This window comes from Meles meles, chromosome 3 (genome assembly GCF_922984935.1).
Source record: "Meles meles chromosome 3, mMelMel3.1 paternal haplotype, whole genome shotgun sequence".
Classification (NCBI taxonomy): Eukaryota; Metazoa; Chordata; class Mammalia; order Carnivora; family Mustelidae; genus Meles; species Meles meles.
The window spans coordinates 102,978,242-102,997,350 of NC_060068.1; the positions used below are offsets into that span (position 1 = coordinate 102,978,242).

Here is a 19,109-nt window from a genome sequence, read left to right on the forward strand (position 1 = left end):
TTGTTAAATTTTTAAAAAATGTGCGCACTACATATTTCCAGCCAACAAAACATGGCTGGTCTTCCACAGGGGCTGCCTCCTTACAGTGTCCTTAAGGATGCTGGGAACAGCCAAGGATTGCAGCTGAAGTCCGTGGGGCTGCCCAGACAACCAGGAGTGTCTGCAGAGAGCTCCAGAAATGGGGAAACTATTCACCCAAAAGGAGTGAGCACAGGGCTCCTAGGAGAAAAGAAAGTTTTTATTCAAACCATATCCTGTTCTTATTCTGGCCAATAGGGAACCAAAGCTAAGTGTTTGTGGGAGACTGCTTGCCAGAGCCCTTTTTGAAGGGCTCACTGCTGAAAAGGACATAATGAGGTTGTTGATGCCAGGTTTGAGGATGCTTAGGAGGGGGATGGAAGAACCAAGTCAAAAGCAGAAGGAAAAACTTCCATGCCATTGAAAAATGCTTACACATTTATGTAAGACCATGTGTATATACCTATAAGGAAAATTTTTTAAAGTTAAGAGCATGGGCTCCAGAAGCAGTCAGACCTATCCTAAAATTTAAGTTTCACCACTTCCTAGCTTATGTGACCTCCCTGATCCTGTTTCCTCATCTATAAAACAGGAATAATTACAGTACTTCTCATGAGTTTTGAGGATTCAGTGAGTTAATGCATTTATAATAGTGTCTTGTGCCTAGTAAGACTGTAATTCATGTTAGTGATATTGTTGGTCATCGGGAGAAAACAGAAGCCTAGAGATCAATGTGGGGAGTGGGTGAGGGTGACCAGACAAACGTACAGTTTTCCAGGAAGCTCTTGTCTCTTTATGAACAATCGTAGCCAACTCACCTCCCTCTCTCTCTCTCCCCTCCTTGCCATCCTTGAGCCTGGGATACTTCTCCAATGGTCTAGGTGCCAAACTCCTCTCCACCTTTTGAGATCCCTCTCCAACATCACTTCTGTGAAGCTTTCTCTGGTACCTGCCTCCCAAACAGAAAGGCCCTTCTTTCACAGAGTCCAGGACTATCTGCCACACAGCAGGTAGACATGTCACATGGCATGTGTGGCTTCTCATACACATCCCTGTCGCGAAGGCCAACTATGAGTTCCCTGAGGACAGAGATCATGTCTTTTAAGTCCCAGTCGTAGGAGTTCACGGTACATAGAGATGGTCCATAAGTGTTTGCTGGATGGAATCACAAAAATGGAGGGTGATTTCTCTGAAAAAAAAAATGAGGAAAGCGGTTCCCCACTCTAAGGAAAAACAGAAAGGAAATGGAATTAAGCTGCATCATGGGAAACTTAAGTTAGACACAAAGAATTCCCTTAGTGAGAATGTTAGATGCCAGATCAAATTCCCATGGGATAATGTGGAATTTCCTGGAAGGGTCTTCAAAAAAGAACGCTTCTTATTTTGGGGTTGATTCTGATGTGGCTTTGCTTGAAGGCAGGCCCGAGCCTGGTATGAAGTTCATAAAACTGCCCATAAGCAATTCAGATGACAGTGAAGGGTCTTTGGCTCTCGGTCATCTGCTTATCCAGATGGCTTCTTGTACCGAGCACTAGGGAGTGGGATGGGAAAGAATGTGGTTGTGTGTGCCTGGATGAAGGGTGGGAAGTCCCCTTCCAAGGAGCTGAAATCCCAGGATGAGCGCGAATGGAGGAGCTTGCCAGAGGTCACAAGTCACGTTGTGTTCAAGAACCCAAGTCTAATGACACCCAATTTCTTTCTTTCAACAAGAACTGTAGAGTCCAACAGGAAGGAGGAATACAGGGCAAAGCAGCGCCCTTCCACTTTCGGTCACTCGGTCAGCCCACCCAGAGGCTACTGGGCATGAGCTGGGCCAGGCCCTGGGCTGGGAGCTGAGTGGACACCAGTGAGCAAAACCTGGTCTTGGCCCTTATGGAGCTGTTAACTAAGAAGAAGATGACACTACACATTTTATGACGAAAACTGAATGGATGATACAAAGACATATGAAGGGTCCAAATGGTGTGAGAGGAGAAAAGATAGGGAATAACGGGCAACCCTTTACTGCCATTACTTCACTGCATTTAACACAGGAGAGGCAAGCTGCTTCACCGAGAAAGGTTCAGAGAAGGCAGAAGTTCATTTAAAAAACATCTTTCCAATAACTTATCAGAAAAACTACAAAGAGGACATAGAGCCATAGTGTCAGAATAAAAAATTTTAATTTGATGGTGGGCTCAAGACTTGGAGGGTAAGATGTGATTTTTGTACCTAAGGCCCCAAATGAATTCAAGTCTTGATTAATTCGCTGGTTGGCCTTGTGAAGGCTTATTAGCTACCAGGGTTTTAGCAAACTGAGGCTGGGGCCTGCCTCATGGGGTGAATTACAGGATATGAGATGCACAGTGTGACTGGTGTTGCTGAGTACAGTGGGCCGTGGTTTCTGATTTTCAAATTAAAAGCTTCCTGCTTTGGTCCCCACTGACTAATGATGCCTGGGTGTGTAGGATGCCAGTGTGAGGGATGCAGCCCTGGTTGGAACGCCCCTGCCTGCAGACTGTTATTTGCACCCTCCCATGCAGGAACCTCTTGCCCCTACCACCAAGCACTTACTGCATTGGTTAGAGGCTCCTTCGTCTGTCGTGCTGGTGGAACTCTGGCAATTCTGCCTAACCCAGCCTAGGTAATTAGGTGCAGCTTAGTTAAGTGTTATTAAAAGGAGGGCGAGCCAATGACATTGACATATTAGAGTAGGAGAGATATGTGGTACCTGAGCAGAGACTGCAAGAACTAAGAAGGAATTAAAGCCCCGATTTAACTCCCAAGACAGCATACATATTTGTGGTCTAAGAAAATCTTTCGTTTACCTAATTTCAGTGTTAGTCCAGCCCATTTCTAACCATGGTGCTCTTTTAACCAATCAAGCAGCCAGAGCTAACAAGGGAAGAACACCAAACCAACCACCAGGTGTAGTAGGGCCATTTGAGCTGGGCAGAGTGGCTGCTAAAATCAAAATGAAAATGAAATCTTTTCTGTTAAAAAGTCACAAAAGTGAAAGGATTGCCACGTCTGTTAGAAAGGCCAAGGACAAAGATAACACACAAATACATACCATATATCTCATGCTCCCACGATGGACATAGTCAGCTGTGTGTGCCACTCAGAAGGTCTCCTCTAGGTGCTGTGTGACCTCATGCATGTAGGAGGCTTCAGATGCTTGGAGAATTTTCCAGGGCAGGCGTAAGCTCCATGATGGCACAAGGGCTGCAAGCTTGTGCTGTTCACAGGGGGAAGCCAGTGCCTTCTTAAGTGACAAGTGAGCACAGTGTGAGCGGCTCACATGTGAGCCACGCACTCAAGTGGGCACCCTCCTATACCAGGCATTAGGGAGAGCCCCATTCTCCTCCTCCTCTGCCAGAGTCTCCTCCTGCCCTCTCCTTCTGAGCCCTCTGTGCTCACAACAGAAGGTGGGAAGTCCGTTATAAACCTGGGTTCCAGGCTGCAACTCTGAGTATGTCCGGAAGGGACATGATGAGAAGACTTGGTAATAGAAGCTGGGCTGGGACACGTTACAAGTTCTAAACAAATATGTACAAACCTGTGGGATACACCCATCTGTGTGGGGGGACTGCCTGTGTTGTGGCTCTTTGACTATCCCACATGGTATAATGAACTTGCACAAAAGAGTAGCTTTGAAAACCAAACTCAGGAAGAATAAAAACAACTATAGCTTCCAGGAGATAAAGTCAGAAACATTAAATAGAATATGTATATCCGGGGCTTGGTTGATATGCTTCATAGCTCCTCAAGTTCACTAGCATGAGCTCTTTCCTAAAAGAAAGCGAAGCTCTCCACAGCAAGTCAAAAATCAGCACTGTGGTTGTTACCAGCAACCACAGGGACCCAGACCTGGAACTGTGAGCGTGTCTTTGCACTCTTATTTGAAGGAATATGAAAATAGGCATCATGTCAAAACTTTATCAGAAACTCAAGAAACAAACGTGCCACCAAATGGAAAAGTCATTTAATTCAAAAATCATACTTCCACTCGTTTCATAAGGATTGTCACATAAACCAAGCAAATGAAAGAAAGCCAAGTTTCAGAGGCCACTCAACAGAAACTGGATTTTCCTTATAGGTACGCTCAGTGACGCAAAAGCACATTTTAAAAAAACAGCCTCAACATGGCAAGACTATTTTACTAAGAACAGAGAAAAAGTTCTATTCTAGTCACAAATTACTTTTTAATTACAGAATTGGATTCTACACACCAGTCAATATTCAATACTGAAGTTTAAAACAGTGCATAATTTATGGTTTAAAAAAATTAAAGTGCCATTTTTAAGTACTTTATTGATAATCTATCACACAGCACTTTACAGTATACTCAAAGGTAGCCTAAATTAGGAGATAAACATGCAAATATTTTCTTCTCCAAAATATGGACAAAATGTCTTTTAGAGTGCTTGTGACTACTAGCCTAGCAGTAGCTACTAAAGGTTTGAGTTTGATCTGTTTTCCTACACGGCTTTTAATAAGTTAATAAGGAATACAGCTGTAGATAGTAACCATTTGATAAATACGAAGTTTTAAAATGGCACTTAATTTACATCTTTGACCATTTTGACAATCAACAGCATCTCGTTTCTCTTGTTCTCCGATTTGAAATCTTAAAAGGCTGCCAAGGCTCAGCGGCTGCCAGCTTCCGTGGGTATCTACATGAGTGTCTGTATCTTTACTGATGTAGATGTGTGTGTGCATAAACACACACTAATACACAGACACTTTAGAGTCACCACATGAACCTCTTTCCACAGGTACCAGCGTGATCCTGGCATCTGGATACCCAAGGGAGTTGCTCTGAAGTGTCTGTAGGGACAACTTTGTAGAATGTCTTGACCTCTCCAGGACTGTTCCAGGGAAATTGGACATTTTGATTATCGATACTCTGGTTCTGATTACACTCAAAAGAATTTTCATGTAATAGTAACTGCTATTCTTATATGGGTCTAAGACTACGCCAAGGCTTTGGTCACTATAGCATTCTACCTTGAAAGGCATTTCCATCTTGGAGATTGCTATTAAAACTTTCATAAAAATATCAATTGTGAACTTTTTCTGTGGTCGATTTTTCCCTATTAAGAACTTTATTTATTCCTCCTAACCAGCACCCCCCCCCAACAGTTTTTCAGTGTGGTTCACCTTTCTCTTTTTCTCCACTCCCTGCACTACTTGACATCCAAACCTTTTCACCCCAGAATACAGAACTTCCATCAGAAGACCACATTTCAGCCAGGGCTGGTGGCTCTGAATGACATCTGGATTCTCTACATGGTCTCGCCCTCTGCTTTGGGAAGTTCTTTAGTTAGGTAAGTACTGTAGGCAGTGAAAAGAGAAAAGCTAATTATTACTTGTTGGGAGTCTTGTCTCAAGGCATGCTGTAGGATTGTGCAAGGTTCATTGCTCTGCTGTTGTCATTTTGATGCTACAATTACAGAGAAGTGGTTCAGCACCCAGCCAATCAGCGTGGCTGCCAAACACATTTGAACGGGAGATAAATTTTTTAAACACCAGCTAAGGGTGTGTGAGAGGACACCCAGTTGACTTAAAAGACATGTGGGGCAAGGTTGTCTAGGTAATTGATTACTGTCAAGTTTGCCAGAGATAACAGATAACTCTGGAGATAGAATACCTGGGACATTCCTTTTAAAGTCAGGTAGTTATTTGGTTTCTTCAAGGCTGGCTACCTACTGCGGTTACTCATAAAATGATTATTTTATTATATATATTCATTTATATGGTTACTCATAAAATATTCTGTACTGGGGTGAACTCTGAGTGCCATGGTGGCCACTGTTGTACCTGGGACTCCTGTTGTCTATGAAACTGTTGGTCTAGACTTGCTTTTGGAAAGAGAAGCCAGAGGATGAAAGGTACCAATAAAGAGTCATGAATAGGGGAGCGAATTACCTTTAGCTGGTTATTTCTGTCTCCCCAGGCTTCAACCATAGATGTTTTTGCAGTCTCTGTAGTCAAGACAGAACTTCTGGGGTGACTGGGCTTGCTGTTGTCAGGAGACACAGTTCGTAAAAGGACTTCCCTCTGAGCTACAGGCCTGGCACACACAACTGTGGAGTCCTGGGAATGCCTGAAATGGTCTTGTCAGTAGCATGGCTCTGTCCTGCTGATGCCAACCTGCCAATGCTTGATTGCTTAGCTCCTTTCTGTTTGCCTCTCTGTCCAAAAAGCACTCAGCAAAAGGGAATGAACTAGAATTATGTTGAAAAAGACAGTTTGGTCTGACGGAAGTAAACGCATATTGGCTGCAGAAATATTAAAACACTAAGCGAGAAACTGGCTCCAATTATAAGACACTAAGGAAGGCTGTGCTATACAGGGTCCGTCCCTATACATTGATTTTTGAACACAGAAGAGAATATCTTGAGCAAGGGATTTGGGGGCAGGGATTTGAAACTAGTATCTTTCACAGCATGGAATTCTGTAGCTATGGACTTCTTTGAGTACCTGATGGACGAGTGAGATGAATCATGATGCCCAAGTAAAGATTTGGGCTCCGTGTACATCACAGAAGTGCCTTACAGAAGAAACACAAGGTTCCTGGGAAAGCTCAGGGATCTTGGTCCACAGTCCTCCATTCTGATACCTTGTTCACTCTCCTAATCTGCCCTCAAAGTTCCCTATTTGAGCAGAATTAGGAATGGGAGAGAGGCATAGACAGTAAAGCCTCCTTTTAGTCATCAAATTCCTTCCCTATTTCTTGGCTCATATTCTTAATGGTATCTCCAGTTCTGCAGCAAATGAGGAGGAGGTGAGCCTGGCTGGGGAAAGGGAGCAGAGCAGCCATCTGTCACAGCCCCAGCATGGCCACAGGGAAGCTGGGAAGGGGTCTACCTAAAAATTCACGTTGGCGGCAGTTCTATTTCCCTCCGGCTTCAAATCAGAGCCAACTGAAGAGGGAGGGACAGGCTTCCAAGTGGTCAAGCTGGGGCCAAGTGTCGACAGCTATGCTTCAGTGAGGAGTTCCCAAATCACGGCCTGGGCCTTCTGCTCCTCCATGTTAGCTCTAGTTAAGGTTCCAGTAAGGCAGGTGACAATTTAAAACATCAAATGTGTTAAAAACAACAACAACAACATTATTATGTGAAGTTCCTGACATTTAGAAAGCACAGTGGACAGAGCATGCTTGTCCCCGTAAGCCCCACTGGACAGGTTCTGCAGCTGTCCCAAGTCTACAGGGAGTAAGTGTAGCCAGTTGGCGTGTTCTTTCTTGGGTTTTCAGTGATAGCTTTCCTGAGTCCTATTTTGGTCTTATCCAGTCTTAATTCTTGCTCTATGAATTGGTAGTGGTAGTGTCTCACTTGCTGCTGGTTGAACTTTTGCATAATAGCTGGGTAATCCTTGAGCTGATCAACTGAATCACAATGACAAACTCCTTTAAACTTAAAGTCATCTATAAAGCTCTAACAACAGCACAGCCTACATCCCTTTTGGAGTTTTTCTTTTATTTTGGGGTTATACGAAACTTGAGATGAAAAAGAAGGGAAAGAAAGGGAAAGCAGCAGCATACTGAGGACCCAAGATCCTAAGAAGCCAGTTTTTCCTAGAATGTAGACACACACACGACATTTACAAAATAGATCGGCCTCATGTGTATAGCCTCGGAAGATGTGCAGAGGAGTAAGATATAAGGAACATGCGACAACCCCGTCGCCTTCTGTCCTGATATCTTGGGGTACCAAGAAATACACCTGAGAAGAAAAATGAAAAAAAAAAAAAAAAAAAAAATCTAACTCCTATCCCCACCTACTTGAATCCTGAGCTTCATCTTACTACTGAGCAAGAATTCTTCGAAAAATTCATTGCCTGAAAATGCTCTTTCTCTCTCCAAATTCAAAGCCCAAGAAAAGCTCAAAAACACATGTAGATAAAGACCACCGAATACCATCAGTGTGTCACGCCCACCAACAAGAGCCAGCAGTCTCTAGAAACGTGTCCTCCTTCCTCAAGGCCCAGAGAAGGGATGACCTTGACTCTCTTCAACCTTGCCTTCTCTCTCTCCCTCTTACACACACCTACTCAACAATCAAAGCTTAAATGTGTGGAGTGCTAGCTTAAAGATTATCAAATATAAAACTTCACCATATAATATTTCAAATCACTCTATTTACAAGTTTATCTTTAAAAAAAAAAAAAAGTAAAAGATACAGTAATTCAACACAATTCAAGTTTTTCTTTTCTTCTTTCCCTAAAGAGAAGTTCCAGAAGCAGGAAACACTCTGGGGTGATGCTGCCAACCCAAGGGGCTCCTAGGGAGCTTGAGAGTCCATCAATAGTTTGGAGTCTGTCTGCCCAGAGTCACTCTTGCAAGGACATTCTAAACTGGAAGATACTGGGAACTGTTCCTTTGAAGGCCAAGTGAATGCGGTATGTCCAGACCCAACTTCCCCACTCCTGGCAGTCTTGCACAAGACCCAGCCCCTTCTGGACCAGGAAATTCTCCTTCTTAGAAGGTACCCATACCACCTTCCAAGCCCCAACCTTTTGGTGTTCTCCTGGATCAAAATGGCTTACAATATTAGTCTTGTGCCTCAAAAGCCTGAGAAACAATTCCCTTTTTCTGAGTGGCAGTGAACATATATGTCCTTTAAAACTACAGGCCATACAGTTAGCCCGGGAATCATCCTTGAAAGCTGTGAGGGCACCAGTGCTCAGCAGCCCAGGGCACTGCCAACGTAAGTGAGGGGCTAGAGGCAGTCAAGGGCAGGAGAAGGGACACGGAATGGGAGACCATGAGTGAACAAGTCGAGGGGAGGAGAGGACGTCGCCCATGAGGAGGCAGCACATTGCCCCCTAGAAAGCAAACACTAGTTGCATGGAAGAGCAGAAGTATTAAGCCTGTATGTAATTTAATCTCAAGAGGTTACTAGAGTTTGTTCCAAATATAACCTGATGCTGCTAAAATTCACCAGAAAGGGAAGAGTTCCCAGCTGCTATTCTGTCTGCTCCAAGCAGACCACTCTAATTCCTTGACCTTCTGCTTCAGGTGGTTGGCAAATCATTCAAAAAATGACCAAAAAGGGGGAAGAAAAAATATGTCATGCAAAAAGAGTGTGTGTGTGTTTTTTTTTTTTTTTTTTTTGATTTGGTTTCAGAGTAGGTTGGGTTGCCGTGGTTACGAGGTGATGGCAGCTCTCGGTGGCAGAGAAGTTCCTAGCTTGGGAGGGGGAACATGGTGGGGGGTGTTCCCTTGCATGAGAGGACTGAGCTGAAATCTACTGATGTTTGGCCAAGGCTGCTTGGAGATGGTGAGAGATTGCATCTTATGTAAACAGTGCTGTAACCCCTCTCCCTCCTGCATGCAACCAGACAGACCCAGCTGCCTGTAGCACTGTGGGTCTCAAGTATTTAGAGGTGGAGTAGAGAGAGTGTCTACTGTAAACAGAAGCAACGGGCCCAGCCTGGGCCTCAGAGCCAATGCCCAGCCCAGTTAGACTTAGCTACATTGCATGCTCTTGAGAACTAGATACATCTTTCTTACTTCCTTTTTTGGATTTGGGTGACTATTGAAACAAAATGAATGCTCCCTATTTAGGGAGCTAAATGAGAGGAACGACTTCGCAAGCCTTTTTCTTGATTATCGAAATCAAATGGCCTCCACTGCTGATTTACTTCTGTTCCGTGCAGTATCACCACATGCCAGCTGACATGATCATGGGGATGGGTGACACCAGAGTTCATAGAAACATTCATGTTGACAGATGGTAACAGAGTCAGTGACCCTGCATTTCTCAGTGGCAAAGAGAAATGGCCTACAACACTGGAATCAGCAGTTGTCATGGACACCATGGAAAGCGCAGCAGGTCTGCTGGGGTCCCCAGTTAGAGGAACTCCACGTAGTTCTCAGGTATGAGGCCAGTCTTTCCGTCGAGAGTCCCCTCCAACCAGCCAGGCTCCTGAGATGGATGAACTGTACCGGAAGAGGGGAGAGAGAGAGCGAGAAGTGAAGATGTTACAGGTAGGGCAGGTGGTAGATGTGTCTGCACATGAGAACAAATGAGTGCAATCGCTTGTTATATTTCACATTTCTAGGACTTCTTTAAACCAGGGGTTCTTAACTTTTTGTGGGACATAAGCTTTTCAATAAAGGTTACTCCAAATGTTCTTTGTAACAGAAAAGGAAACAAAGACGTTCCAAATTTTACATAGAATTTTAGGAGTTTCCTAGACTTTCTGAAGTTGCTGGTTTAAACGAGAAAGAGGTGACAAATCTCTACTTTCTTAGGTTAGAAGTCAGTTACAGTGCTCCATCCATCCATCTACCCATCCACCCAACCATCTACCTACCCAGGATTGCCTTTGTACCCAGTGGAATGCCGTGGAGGAATGCTAAGAATTAATCTTTAAAGATATCTGGCATGCATTTTACTAATCTAATTATGCATTTCACTTCCCTTTAAATCCTTACCCTCTGCTTCCAACCTCCCTGCAACTTCTGTTTGGTTTTTTTGCATAGCCTTTGAACAGCCCCCTCTCTGTTCCACCCATACCCTTAGTTTTCTTTGCTGTTCTCTAGAATTTTCCTCCCTCCTACATACGATACTGAAAGCTGTCTTCTTCCTCTCTTTCTTGCAACTTTCAAAATCTCCAGTTCTTTGATTTTTCAATATCCAAAAAAAAATAATAAAAATAAAAGAATACACTCATTTCTGTGCTATCACAATCCATCTTCATGGAAATTAGTGATATTGTGTAAAGATTATATAAAATCCAGCTGAGTCTGCAAAGTTCAATAGCAGGAAGAAAAAGAGAAAGAATCATGGGCCTAGAAATGTCGGGGGTGGGGGGTGGATATTCATGCTTGTAAATTAGGAATATACAAATCACTCTTAATGGGAACGGCAACGTATTTGCTCTTAGTGTGTTAGGAAAAGTCCAATTTTCTGAGATTGTTTGGAAAGAATGAATTTTCTCTTATTCCCTTCCTAGGCTAATTAAGTGACTTCCTGAGCTTGTTTTAGAAAAGCATTTCCGCCCCCATTGCTACTATATAACTCTAGTTTCAGTTTTTGGGGAAAGAAGCAAGAACAGAAACAAAAGGAAGCAATGGGGGAGTAGCAAAAGGACACACATTGAAGCTTATAGGAGATCAACGTCAATGTAATCTTGAAAGCTTCTTCAGGAAAAAGCCAAGCTCAAACATCTATTAGTTGGCCTCCACAATGCTTGCATAATTTTGTATCACTAGGCTTCATGAATAAACCAAAAATAGTAAGGGTACTTCGAATTCACGACACCCACACAAGGAGAAGTCTGGAAGAGAAGTGTCACGGAACAACACAACTTAAAAGCAACCCGTCCTCTCCAATGATGAAACTCTCAACCTACCTCTAAGATATTAGCACCCAAACACCACCGCCTTCTGCCCAGCCCTCCCAGCTTACAATGTTAAGATCACTTAATTTCTGCACCTATAAACTGGTACACTGTCAGTGAGTTCTTGTGAAGTTCCAGGGGCCAGCATGGAAAAAGCACTCAGCAGAGAGCCACAACACAGCTGGGCTAGTCAATAGGGGATCCTGAATCATTTCACGAGTCACTTGGACTAGTCAACAAGGCTCTCTCCCAGTAATGGCCTGGTCTCAATACCCACCCAAGCTTTGGGGAACCTCAAATGTTCAGAGCCAAAACAAACAAACAAACAAACAAACAAACACACTCCCCAAAATAAAAGGCCTAGAAAGAATGACCAACCAACGAAACAAAATAAAAACAAAAAAAGACCCCTTCCACTTTACAGCAGAGCTCCTAGTTGAATTGTTACTCCACCAGATAATCAGAGTCCCTCACTTTCAGACATTCTCCCTTCCTGGCCAGCTGTTCAAACACATCTCAGGTGTTGAGGCAGTAATGTCTACAAACATTAAAAATGGAATTTGCAAAGTAAGGGAAGAGTGAGAAGGGATAAAGGAGGCCCTCCATATTGAAGAACAGGAGCTGTGTCACAGGAGACGGCAGGGGACAGTGCAGCCCTCAGGTTAGACTGGGATTCACGGGGTCTTCAAGCTTCATCAAGGCATGGTAGCAGACCACCCAAATCACCTAGATGGTTATTAAAACTGCAGTCTTGGACCCTAACGCATACCAGTTAAAACACCATCTCCAGGAGGGAGGCCCAGGGATCTGTCTTTTTTACTCATCCAAAGGAAGGTAAGGGTTATGACTTTTCTGTGCCAAAATGCCTCTGTAACGAGGGTGATAATAAGAAAATGCAAATTCTCATTCACTGCTAGAGGAGGGAGGCAACATCAGATGTCCTCCCAGCTTCTGTTGTCTTCTGTTTCCTGTCGTCCCACCCCATTGCTCAGCTGAAGCCCTACTTCCTTCATAAATACTGGCATGGATTCTGGTCTACCTGTTCCCTCTTTTCTCCAAACTCCTGGAATGCTCATTGTACATTCTGTACATTGTTCATGGGTCCTATTAACACTGTTTAAATGTTTAAACTTCCCCCCTTTTTAAAGGACACTTAGTCTGTACTGTCTCACCCAGGACACTTAGTCTGTACTAAGTCTGTACTTAGTCTGTACTGAGTCACCCAGTGACTCCCCTCTGCTTGGTGAATTACGACAGAAGCTAACAGATAGTGCCTGGGAAGGAGCCAATGGACTGAGAGCTTTAGACATACATTAGTTTATTTGATCCTAAAGATCCTAGCTTGTATTTTACTATCTGTACTTTACAGATGAGAAAATTAAGGCTCAGAAATGTAAATTAATTTGTGCAGTAGGATCACAATGGTAGAACTAGTGTTTGAACCCAGCTTGTTTGACTCCAGAGACCATGCCCTTTTACAAACCACTGCACCTATATTCAACCAGAGAGAGTGATCTTTGGGGATAAGAGTGATACATTTGCACATCCTAAGAACGCACATATACATATGTATGTACATGCCAAGTGGTGGCTTTTTGCTAATGCTTTGCCTGCACCAACTCTTTTCATCTTCAGAATGACTCTGGAGTTGATTCTGCTATTATCCTCATTTTACTGAAGAGAAACTGAGGCTCAGAGATTTAAGCATCTTGCCCAATGTTACACAGCTGACAGGGGATGGAGGTGGTTCTGAACCCAGGGCATCTGACCAAAGAGGCTATGGTCTAACCACTATAGCTTTTGCCTAGTCCAGTGCTTTGACGTCAGTGATGCTCATAAGTACTTGTTGAGTTCAACTGAGCCAATGTCCAACTTTCTGAATTGCACCAATGTCCAATGTGCTATATAAACTCACAGAGTGTTTCCGTGAGTTGCCCAGGCAGCTCTCCAGTCCAGCAAGCATCTAATATAAGCTGCTGCTGACATGGATGTGCTTTCTGCCAACCACTTTCTCTCAGCTCCAGCCATACACACTCCCTACACCCCTGCACACACAACTCATGCTCTCTCCTTTCCTTCTCTCACTGTGGACAAGCAGCAAGCATGTGGCTAGGATCTCTAATGGTTGACTGCTCCAAAAGGAAGCAGCACTGGCTGGAAGAGGCAAAAACCCTTGTGTAGCTGAATACATTTACTCATTTAACAAGCATTTATTAAGCACTTACCCTGTGCCAGACACTGTGCTAGGGAACCCTGGACACAGTACTGAGCAAGCAGAAGGATTCTGCTCTTGGATCAAGGCAATATATTAATAAAGCAGCATATAATTTTAGAGAGTGATGAGGGAAGAGAAAGAGACTGGGATAGGGATTGCAGGTATGGAGAGGAGCTCAAAAAAGCTAAAACCTAAAGGATCTGAAGGAGCTAGCCAGGCAGCAGATAATGCAAGTGCAAAGGTCCTAAGGTGGCAGAATGCCTGGTATGATTTCAGAACAGTGGTCTGCAAATTTTTCTCAAAGAGCCAGATTGTAAATGTGTGTCTCTACTCAACTGTGCCATTGTAGCTCTATAGGTAATATGTAGACAAAGAGCCACGGGTAGCTAAGCTCCAATAAAATTTCATTTACAGAAACAGTCAGGAAGCTGGATTTGACAGGTCATAGTTTGCTGACTGTAACTGAGAACATAGGGAAGGCCTGTGAGACTGCAGTGTATCTAGTGAGGAAGAGAAGGGCTGGGGGTTAGGAGCTGGTCTGTGGAGGCACCCACCAATAACTGTGGGAGGAACAAGAGGCCAGGAGTATGTGAAACAGAATAACATGGTGTAATTTCTAAACATCACTCTGGCTGCTGCACAGAGAATGGGTTATGGGGACAAGAGTTGACATGACAACTATCTAGGTAGCTGGTGGAAACACCTGGGTAAGAGATGGAGGTGGCTTGGGTTTGTGTTTGGATTTGGAAGTAGAGACAGCTGTGGAGTCCAAAAGACTTCACTGAGGACCTCCCTGCAAAACCCCACTGGTGGAGTAGCTCAGTGGTCCCCTGGGAGGGTGTTCTCTATCTGCAAAGGAAACCCAGGGCAGCCCTATCTTACACTCAGGCAGTACTCCATACCCTGGGAATGAATGGATCCAGCCCACCTCAGATCTTGAGGGAAGTATCCCAAGAACCCAATTTTAGTGACTACCATGTGAATTTTCCAGGTACCACTAATCACATTGCCATAAAATGACTAATGTTCCTGAGAACACAACTTATTTCTCTTTCCAGTTACTATCTGAGGTGCTCCTGGTGAAATGGGCTATTTCCTAGTAGACTGGCAAGGGCTGACAGTGGAGTTATTTCCGAGTATTGCACACCCATTCCCCCCTGCACAAAGTCCAAAAGCTGACTGAGCAGCCACCTCAGATTCATGGCACAGGCCCCTGGAATCCAAAGGCTTGTTGATTAATCATTGTGAAATAACAGAGTTTCCCCTCAGGGTGCCCCTCCTTCTTCCTCCTTATTCATTCTTCCTGATCCTAAAAAACACAACACAGAGGAACTCTAACTCTCGAAGCCTGTCATTAAGAAACTTTCTTCCTATTGGTCTGATGATTTAATCTCACAGCTACAGAGCATCCAACTTAAACAGCTCTTACCTGGTGTCTCCAGAAACAAACTAGCAAGGGAGAGAACAAGGGAAATATCTCCCTGCCTACCATGCTAACAGCTTTTCCTCCTGTAAGGCCTGATTTCTCCAACAGAGGTGAAGGGAGGGGGGAAATGGGGATAAGTGTAGCATTTTCTAGGAATCACCACAAAAAAGTGTATGTGGGGTGCCTGGATGGCTCAGTCAGTCCAGCATCTTTTGGTTGACTTTTGGTTTCATCTCAGGTTGTGATCTCAGGGTCTGTCCTGGGATCAAGCCTGGCAGCAGGCTCCTTGCTCAATGGGGAGTCTGCTTGCTTGGGATTCTCTTTCTCTGCATGTCCCTATCCCCACCCCACCCCCATCATGCATGCTCTCTTGTTCTCTAAAATAAACAAATAAATAAATCTTTAAAAGGTGGATTCACATTTTGTCAGATCCTTTTTGGACTGCAGCTCAGTCAACACTGAGAGGTGTTTTCTTTGGGGTTTTATTTTGCCTTTTGCTCTTCAGGGAATGTGAAAGGGCATTCCTGGTTAAAAACAAGCTGGTGTCAATGACCTCTGCCATGACTCCCAGAGATCACAGGAAGGCATGGATAAGGTCTCTGACTCATTAAACCAAACCTTTTTCCCACTCTCCTTTATCATTGTAGGATTTACGATGATGACCAAGTTGTGTGGTGCACGCAGTCCCAGGACATGCTAGGCAGAGCACCCCAAAGGGAAGGAAAGGACTTGGCAGTTAAAAATCACCTAGGTTTCTTTTCCTTCCTCTTTGGTTACCTACTTAAGCTGCTTCAAAAAGGAGACTTAAAAAGGTGGGAAGGTGACATGAAGCAACAGTCTGGCAGCTCCTTCAACTGTTTAACTGCGTTTCTGTGGGATCCAGTAGTACCTCTGCCCTCGTCCAGGTCTATCACCAAGAGACCCGAAAGGTGTCTCACAAAAATCTGTACGTGCATGGTTATAGCTGCATTGCTCCTCACAGCCAAAAAGTAAGTGGAAATAATCAAAACGCCATTAACTGATGAGTGGATAAATAAAATGTGGTATATGCACACAAGGGAAGACTACCCAGCAATAGAAAGGAAAGAAGTCCTGATGCACACTCCAATACGGATGAACCTTGAAAATACTATGCTAGGTGGAAAGAGCCAGTCGCAAAGACCATGTACTGTGTAAGTCCATTTATATGAAATACCCAGGGAAGGCAAATTAATAATGACAGAAAGTAGAGGAGTGGTTTCCTGGCTAAATGGGGGAGGACTGGGGGTAAAGGGAGCATGGCTGCTAAGGGGCACAGGGTTACTTTTGGGGGTGATGAAGATATTCTGGAATTAGATAGCAGTGATGGTTGCACAACTCTGAATATACTAAAAACCACAGAACTGTACATTTTAATGGGTAAACTGTATGGTATGTGGGTATCTCAAGAAAGTTTTTGGGGGAAAAAAAAAAGGAAGAGGGTTGCCCTTGAAAAAAGGAGTCACAAACAAGATACACACACATACACATACCTTTTGAGAGTTTAGACCAAGTTTGCCCCTAAGATCAGGGGTCCTTTGTGCAGTCACAGGGAATAGCTGATAGGAACATGACAGTCCCTGGAGCAGTGAACTGGGGTTCAGAGGACAGACTTTAAGTTCTGGATTCACCTGTAAACGTGGGAATGTCTCAAATTCTGCCCATCTCTAGGCAGAAGGCCTGCCCCTGTTGGCAGGGCAGGACACAGAAGGCCTGCATGCAGCCCACGCAGGTCTGTCTGCTAGGAACCCTGCGTCATGTTAGGGCTGTGCTGCGACTCCACCACGTGGGCCTATTTAGGCAGAGCACACTTGTCAGTGACATGGCTCTGGACAGCCTTCCGTGGACCCATGTCACCTCAGGTCTGCCAGGACCAGAATGCTCCAGCTGCTGACAGGAGAGGCAGCTCAGCTGGCTGGCTGTGCACTTGGATATGTAAAGCACCCAAATGAAAGTTAATGGAGCAAAGGTTTGTGTTTTGGGGCTTAGAGAACCATACAAGAGGACACACGCCCAGCAGGCCACATACAGTCATAGGCTCACCCCAGCTCCTGCGGGCTCAGAAGGTCCTAGTGTGACCTAGGAATCCCCCAGGTGCTCTGTGACCTGTCTCCCCATGCCTAATTATTATCTCTGCAATGCTAAATGCAGGGCTGGGCAAATAAGGGGCTGCCCCTTCGCATGGAGGTGCACTCAAGACTGTCCCCAGAAGTCCATCTTTACTTGGTTTAGAGGCCGCTAAAGACAGCCAGGACTCAGAGGGTCAAGGTGTGGTACCTACTGACCAGGCAAGAGCCAGGCCTGTGTTATAGGAGGGACAAATATAAAAGGGTCACGGTGAGCTATGAGAACATCAGGCTCTTAGATGGGCATAATGATGGCAATCATCATCATGATAATAACACTGAATGCTTAATGTGTTGAGTATGCTCTTAAATACGTGATGTGCACTACTACAATTCTCCCTCACAACCCTCTTATCTTTATCTAGCAGGGGACAGAACTGAGGCACAGAGAGTTTGTCACTGCTGGAGTTCACACAGAAGCAGGTGGTCGAGCCTGGACTTGCACTTTGGTGGCCTGAATCTAGAGCTCAGGCACTCCAGTGCTAGGTGGGGGCCTTGGCTGCTCTGTATTTCTGGCTCTCGAGCAGGTGGCAGGAGGTGTGACCTAGGACAAAGTGGGGCACTCAGCCCTGAAGGGGAGCGCTGGGGCGACAGGCACTCAGCCCTGCTCAGGAACTGTGCCACTACCCCACCGGAGGTCAAGAAGGCAGCCCATGAAAATGTCTGCTTCCTGAAATCAGGCAGCAGCTCTGGGTTTCTCCTGTGGGCAAAACAAGGGACCCTTTCACCCAAGGACCCAGGAAGATTAACCCCAAAGGAGAACTTCATCTGGCAAAAATCTCAGCTACAACAAAGACTCTGGCTTTTTCCCAGAATCCTAATTTTTCTCTTAGGTAAATGGTAAGTTATGACAAATTATGATATCAATAGTCACTTTGAAAAATACTACCTTTTCCTTATTTTCGGGAGGAAAACAAACAAAAACAACAAGAAAAAGGTACAGCAAGTAAGACTGGTTCCCAGTTCTACCATGCGGGTGCCACGACTCCATTTTCATACAGGATACTTGAGCAGGACAGCTGAGAGTCTGCTGGGAGATGGCCCCGAGGGAGTCAACTCTACACTCCCAACAGTCAGGGGGAGGACAAGCATGGCTGCATGGAGGCTCACTGACCCCGAGCTTGCCCAGTGCCCTGCTAGCCTGGAAATAAGCCTCACCTGCTATGGAGAGTGAATGCCACTGAACCCAGGAGGAAAAGAGGCACAGACCCTGTGTGCTTCAGTCTTCGCCCTGAGCCGGCCACTTGCGGGATCCCTGTTCTCTGCTCTGCTATCTCCTATCCTCTGTCCAGTTCCCAGACTCTCAAAGCCACTGCCAGGTGCGGGCGGAGCCCTGTCCAGGTACACAATCACTTTTCATGTCCAATACAGCTCCGTGAGGCTGAGTCTATCCAAGTGAAGACTTCTGTACACTGTCCTACTCTTGACAATGCCTCTAGAAGTCCCGCTGCTACTCCCCTATTTTGGGGAAAGACCCCCCCACCCCCACCCCACCACACTTCTTTTCAGTCTTACCCATTCAAGAGAGACTGTATTTTTTTTTTTTTCCTCGTAGGAACTTTGAAAACTGCAGGGTTTTTTTTGCTCCTCTACCCCTCCCACAGCTCTGCAAGGGGATGAGAAACTCACCATTGTCGAAGACCGTGCCTGCTGTGAACGAGAGCTCTGAGTCATGTTCAGCTTTGCAGGCATATAAGGCTTTTGCCTTCCGGAACGGTGTGCTGTGTGAAAACAGGAGTTTATTTAGCAGTATTTTTAAACCTTCTGAAAGCCCCAGATATGTAATCTCTCTCATCTACTTCCCTGCAAGCCACCTAGTTGTCTCTTGCGGCAACAGCCTGACAAGGCAGCCAGATGGCAAAACATGAGGTGGAAAAGTTGCAAAGGTCACCAGAGAAAAATGAGAATTATTCAGAGACAAGCCATAAGCCCTGAGAAACCACACTTCTTGTGGGGTCACCTTGTGTCATGT

The 19,109-nt window shown here is 44.9% G+C and overlaps 1 protein-coding gene across 5 annotated transcripts in view; it reads right to left on the bottom strand.

Moving 5' to 3' along the window:
- Positions 1-3,964: 3,964 nt before the first annotated feature.
- Positions 3,965-19,109, bottom strand: part of ARHGAP26 (Rho GTPase activating protein 26) — a 444,108-nt gene continuing 428,963 nt past the window's right edge. For all 5 annotated transcript variants that reach the window (XM_045998912.1, XM_045998911.1, XM_045998908.1 and 2 more), the window contains 2 exons: positions 18,767-18,858; positions 3,965-9,946 (listed from right to left, as the gene is read on the bottom strand). In XM_045998912.1, coding sequence (XP_045854868.1) covers positions 9,858-9,946; positions 18,767-18,858 — 181 coding nt within the window. In that variant the 3' untranslated portion in view covers positions 3,965-9,857. The remainder of the gene's footprint in view (positions 9,947-18,766; positions 18,859-19,109) is intronic.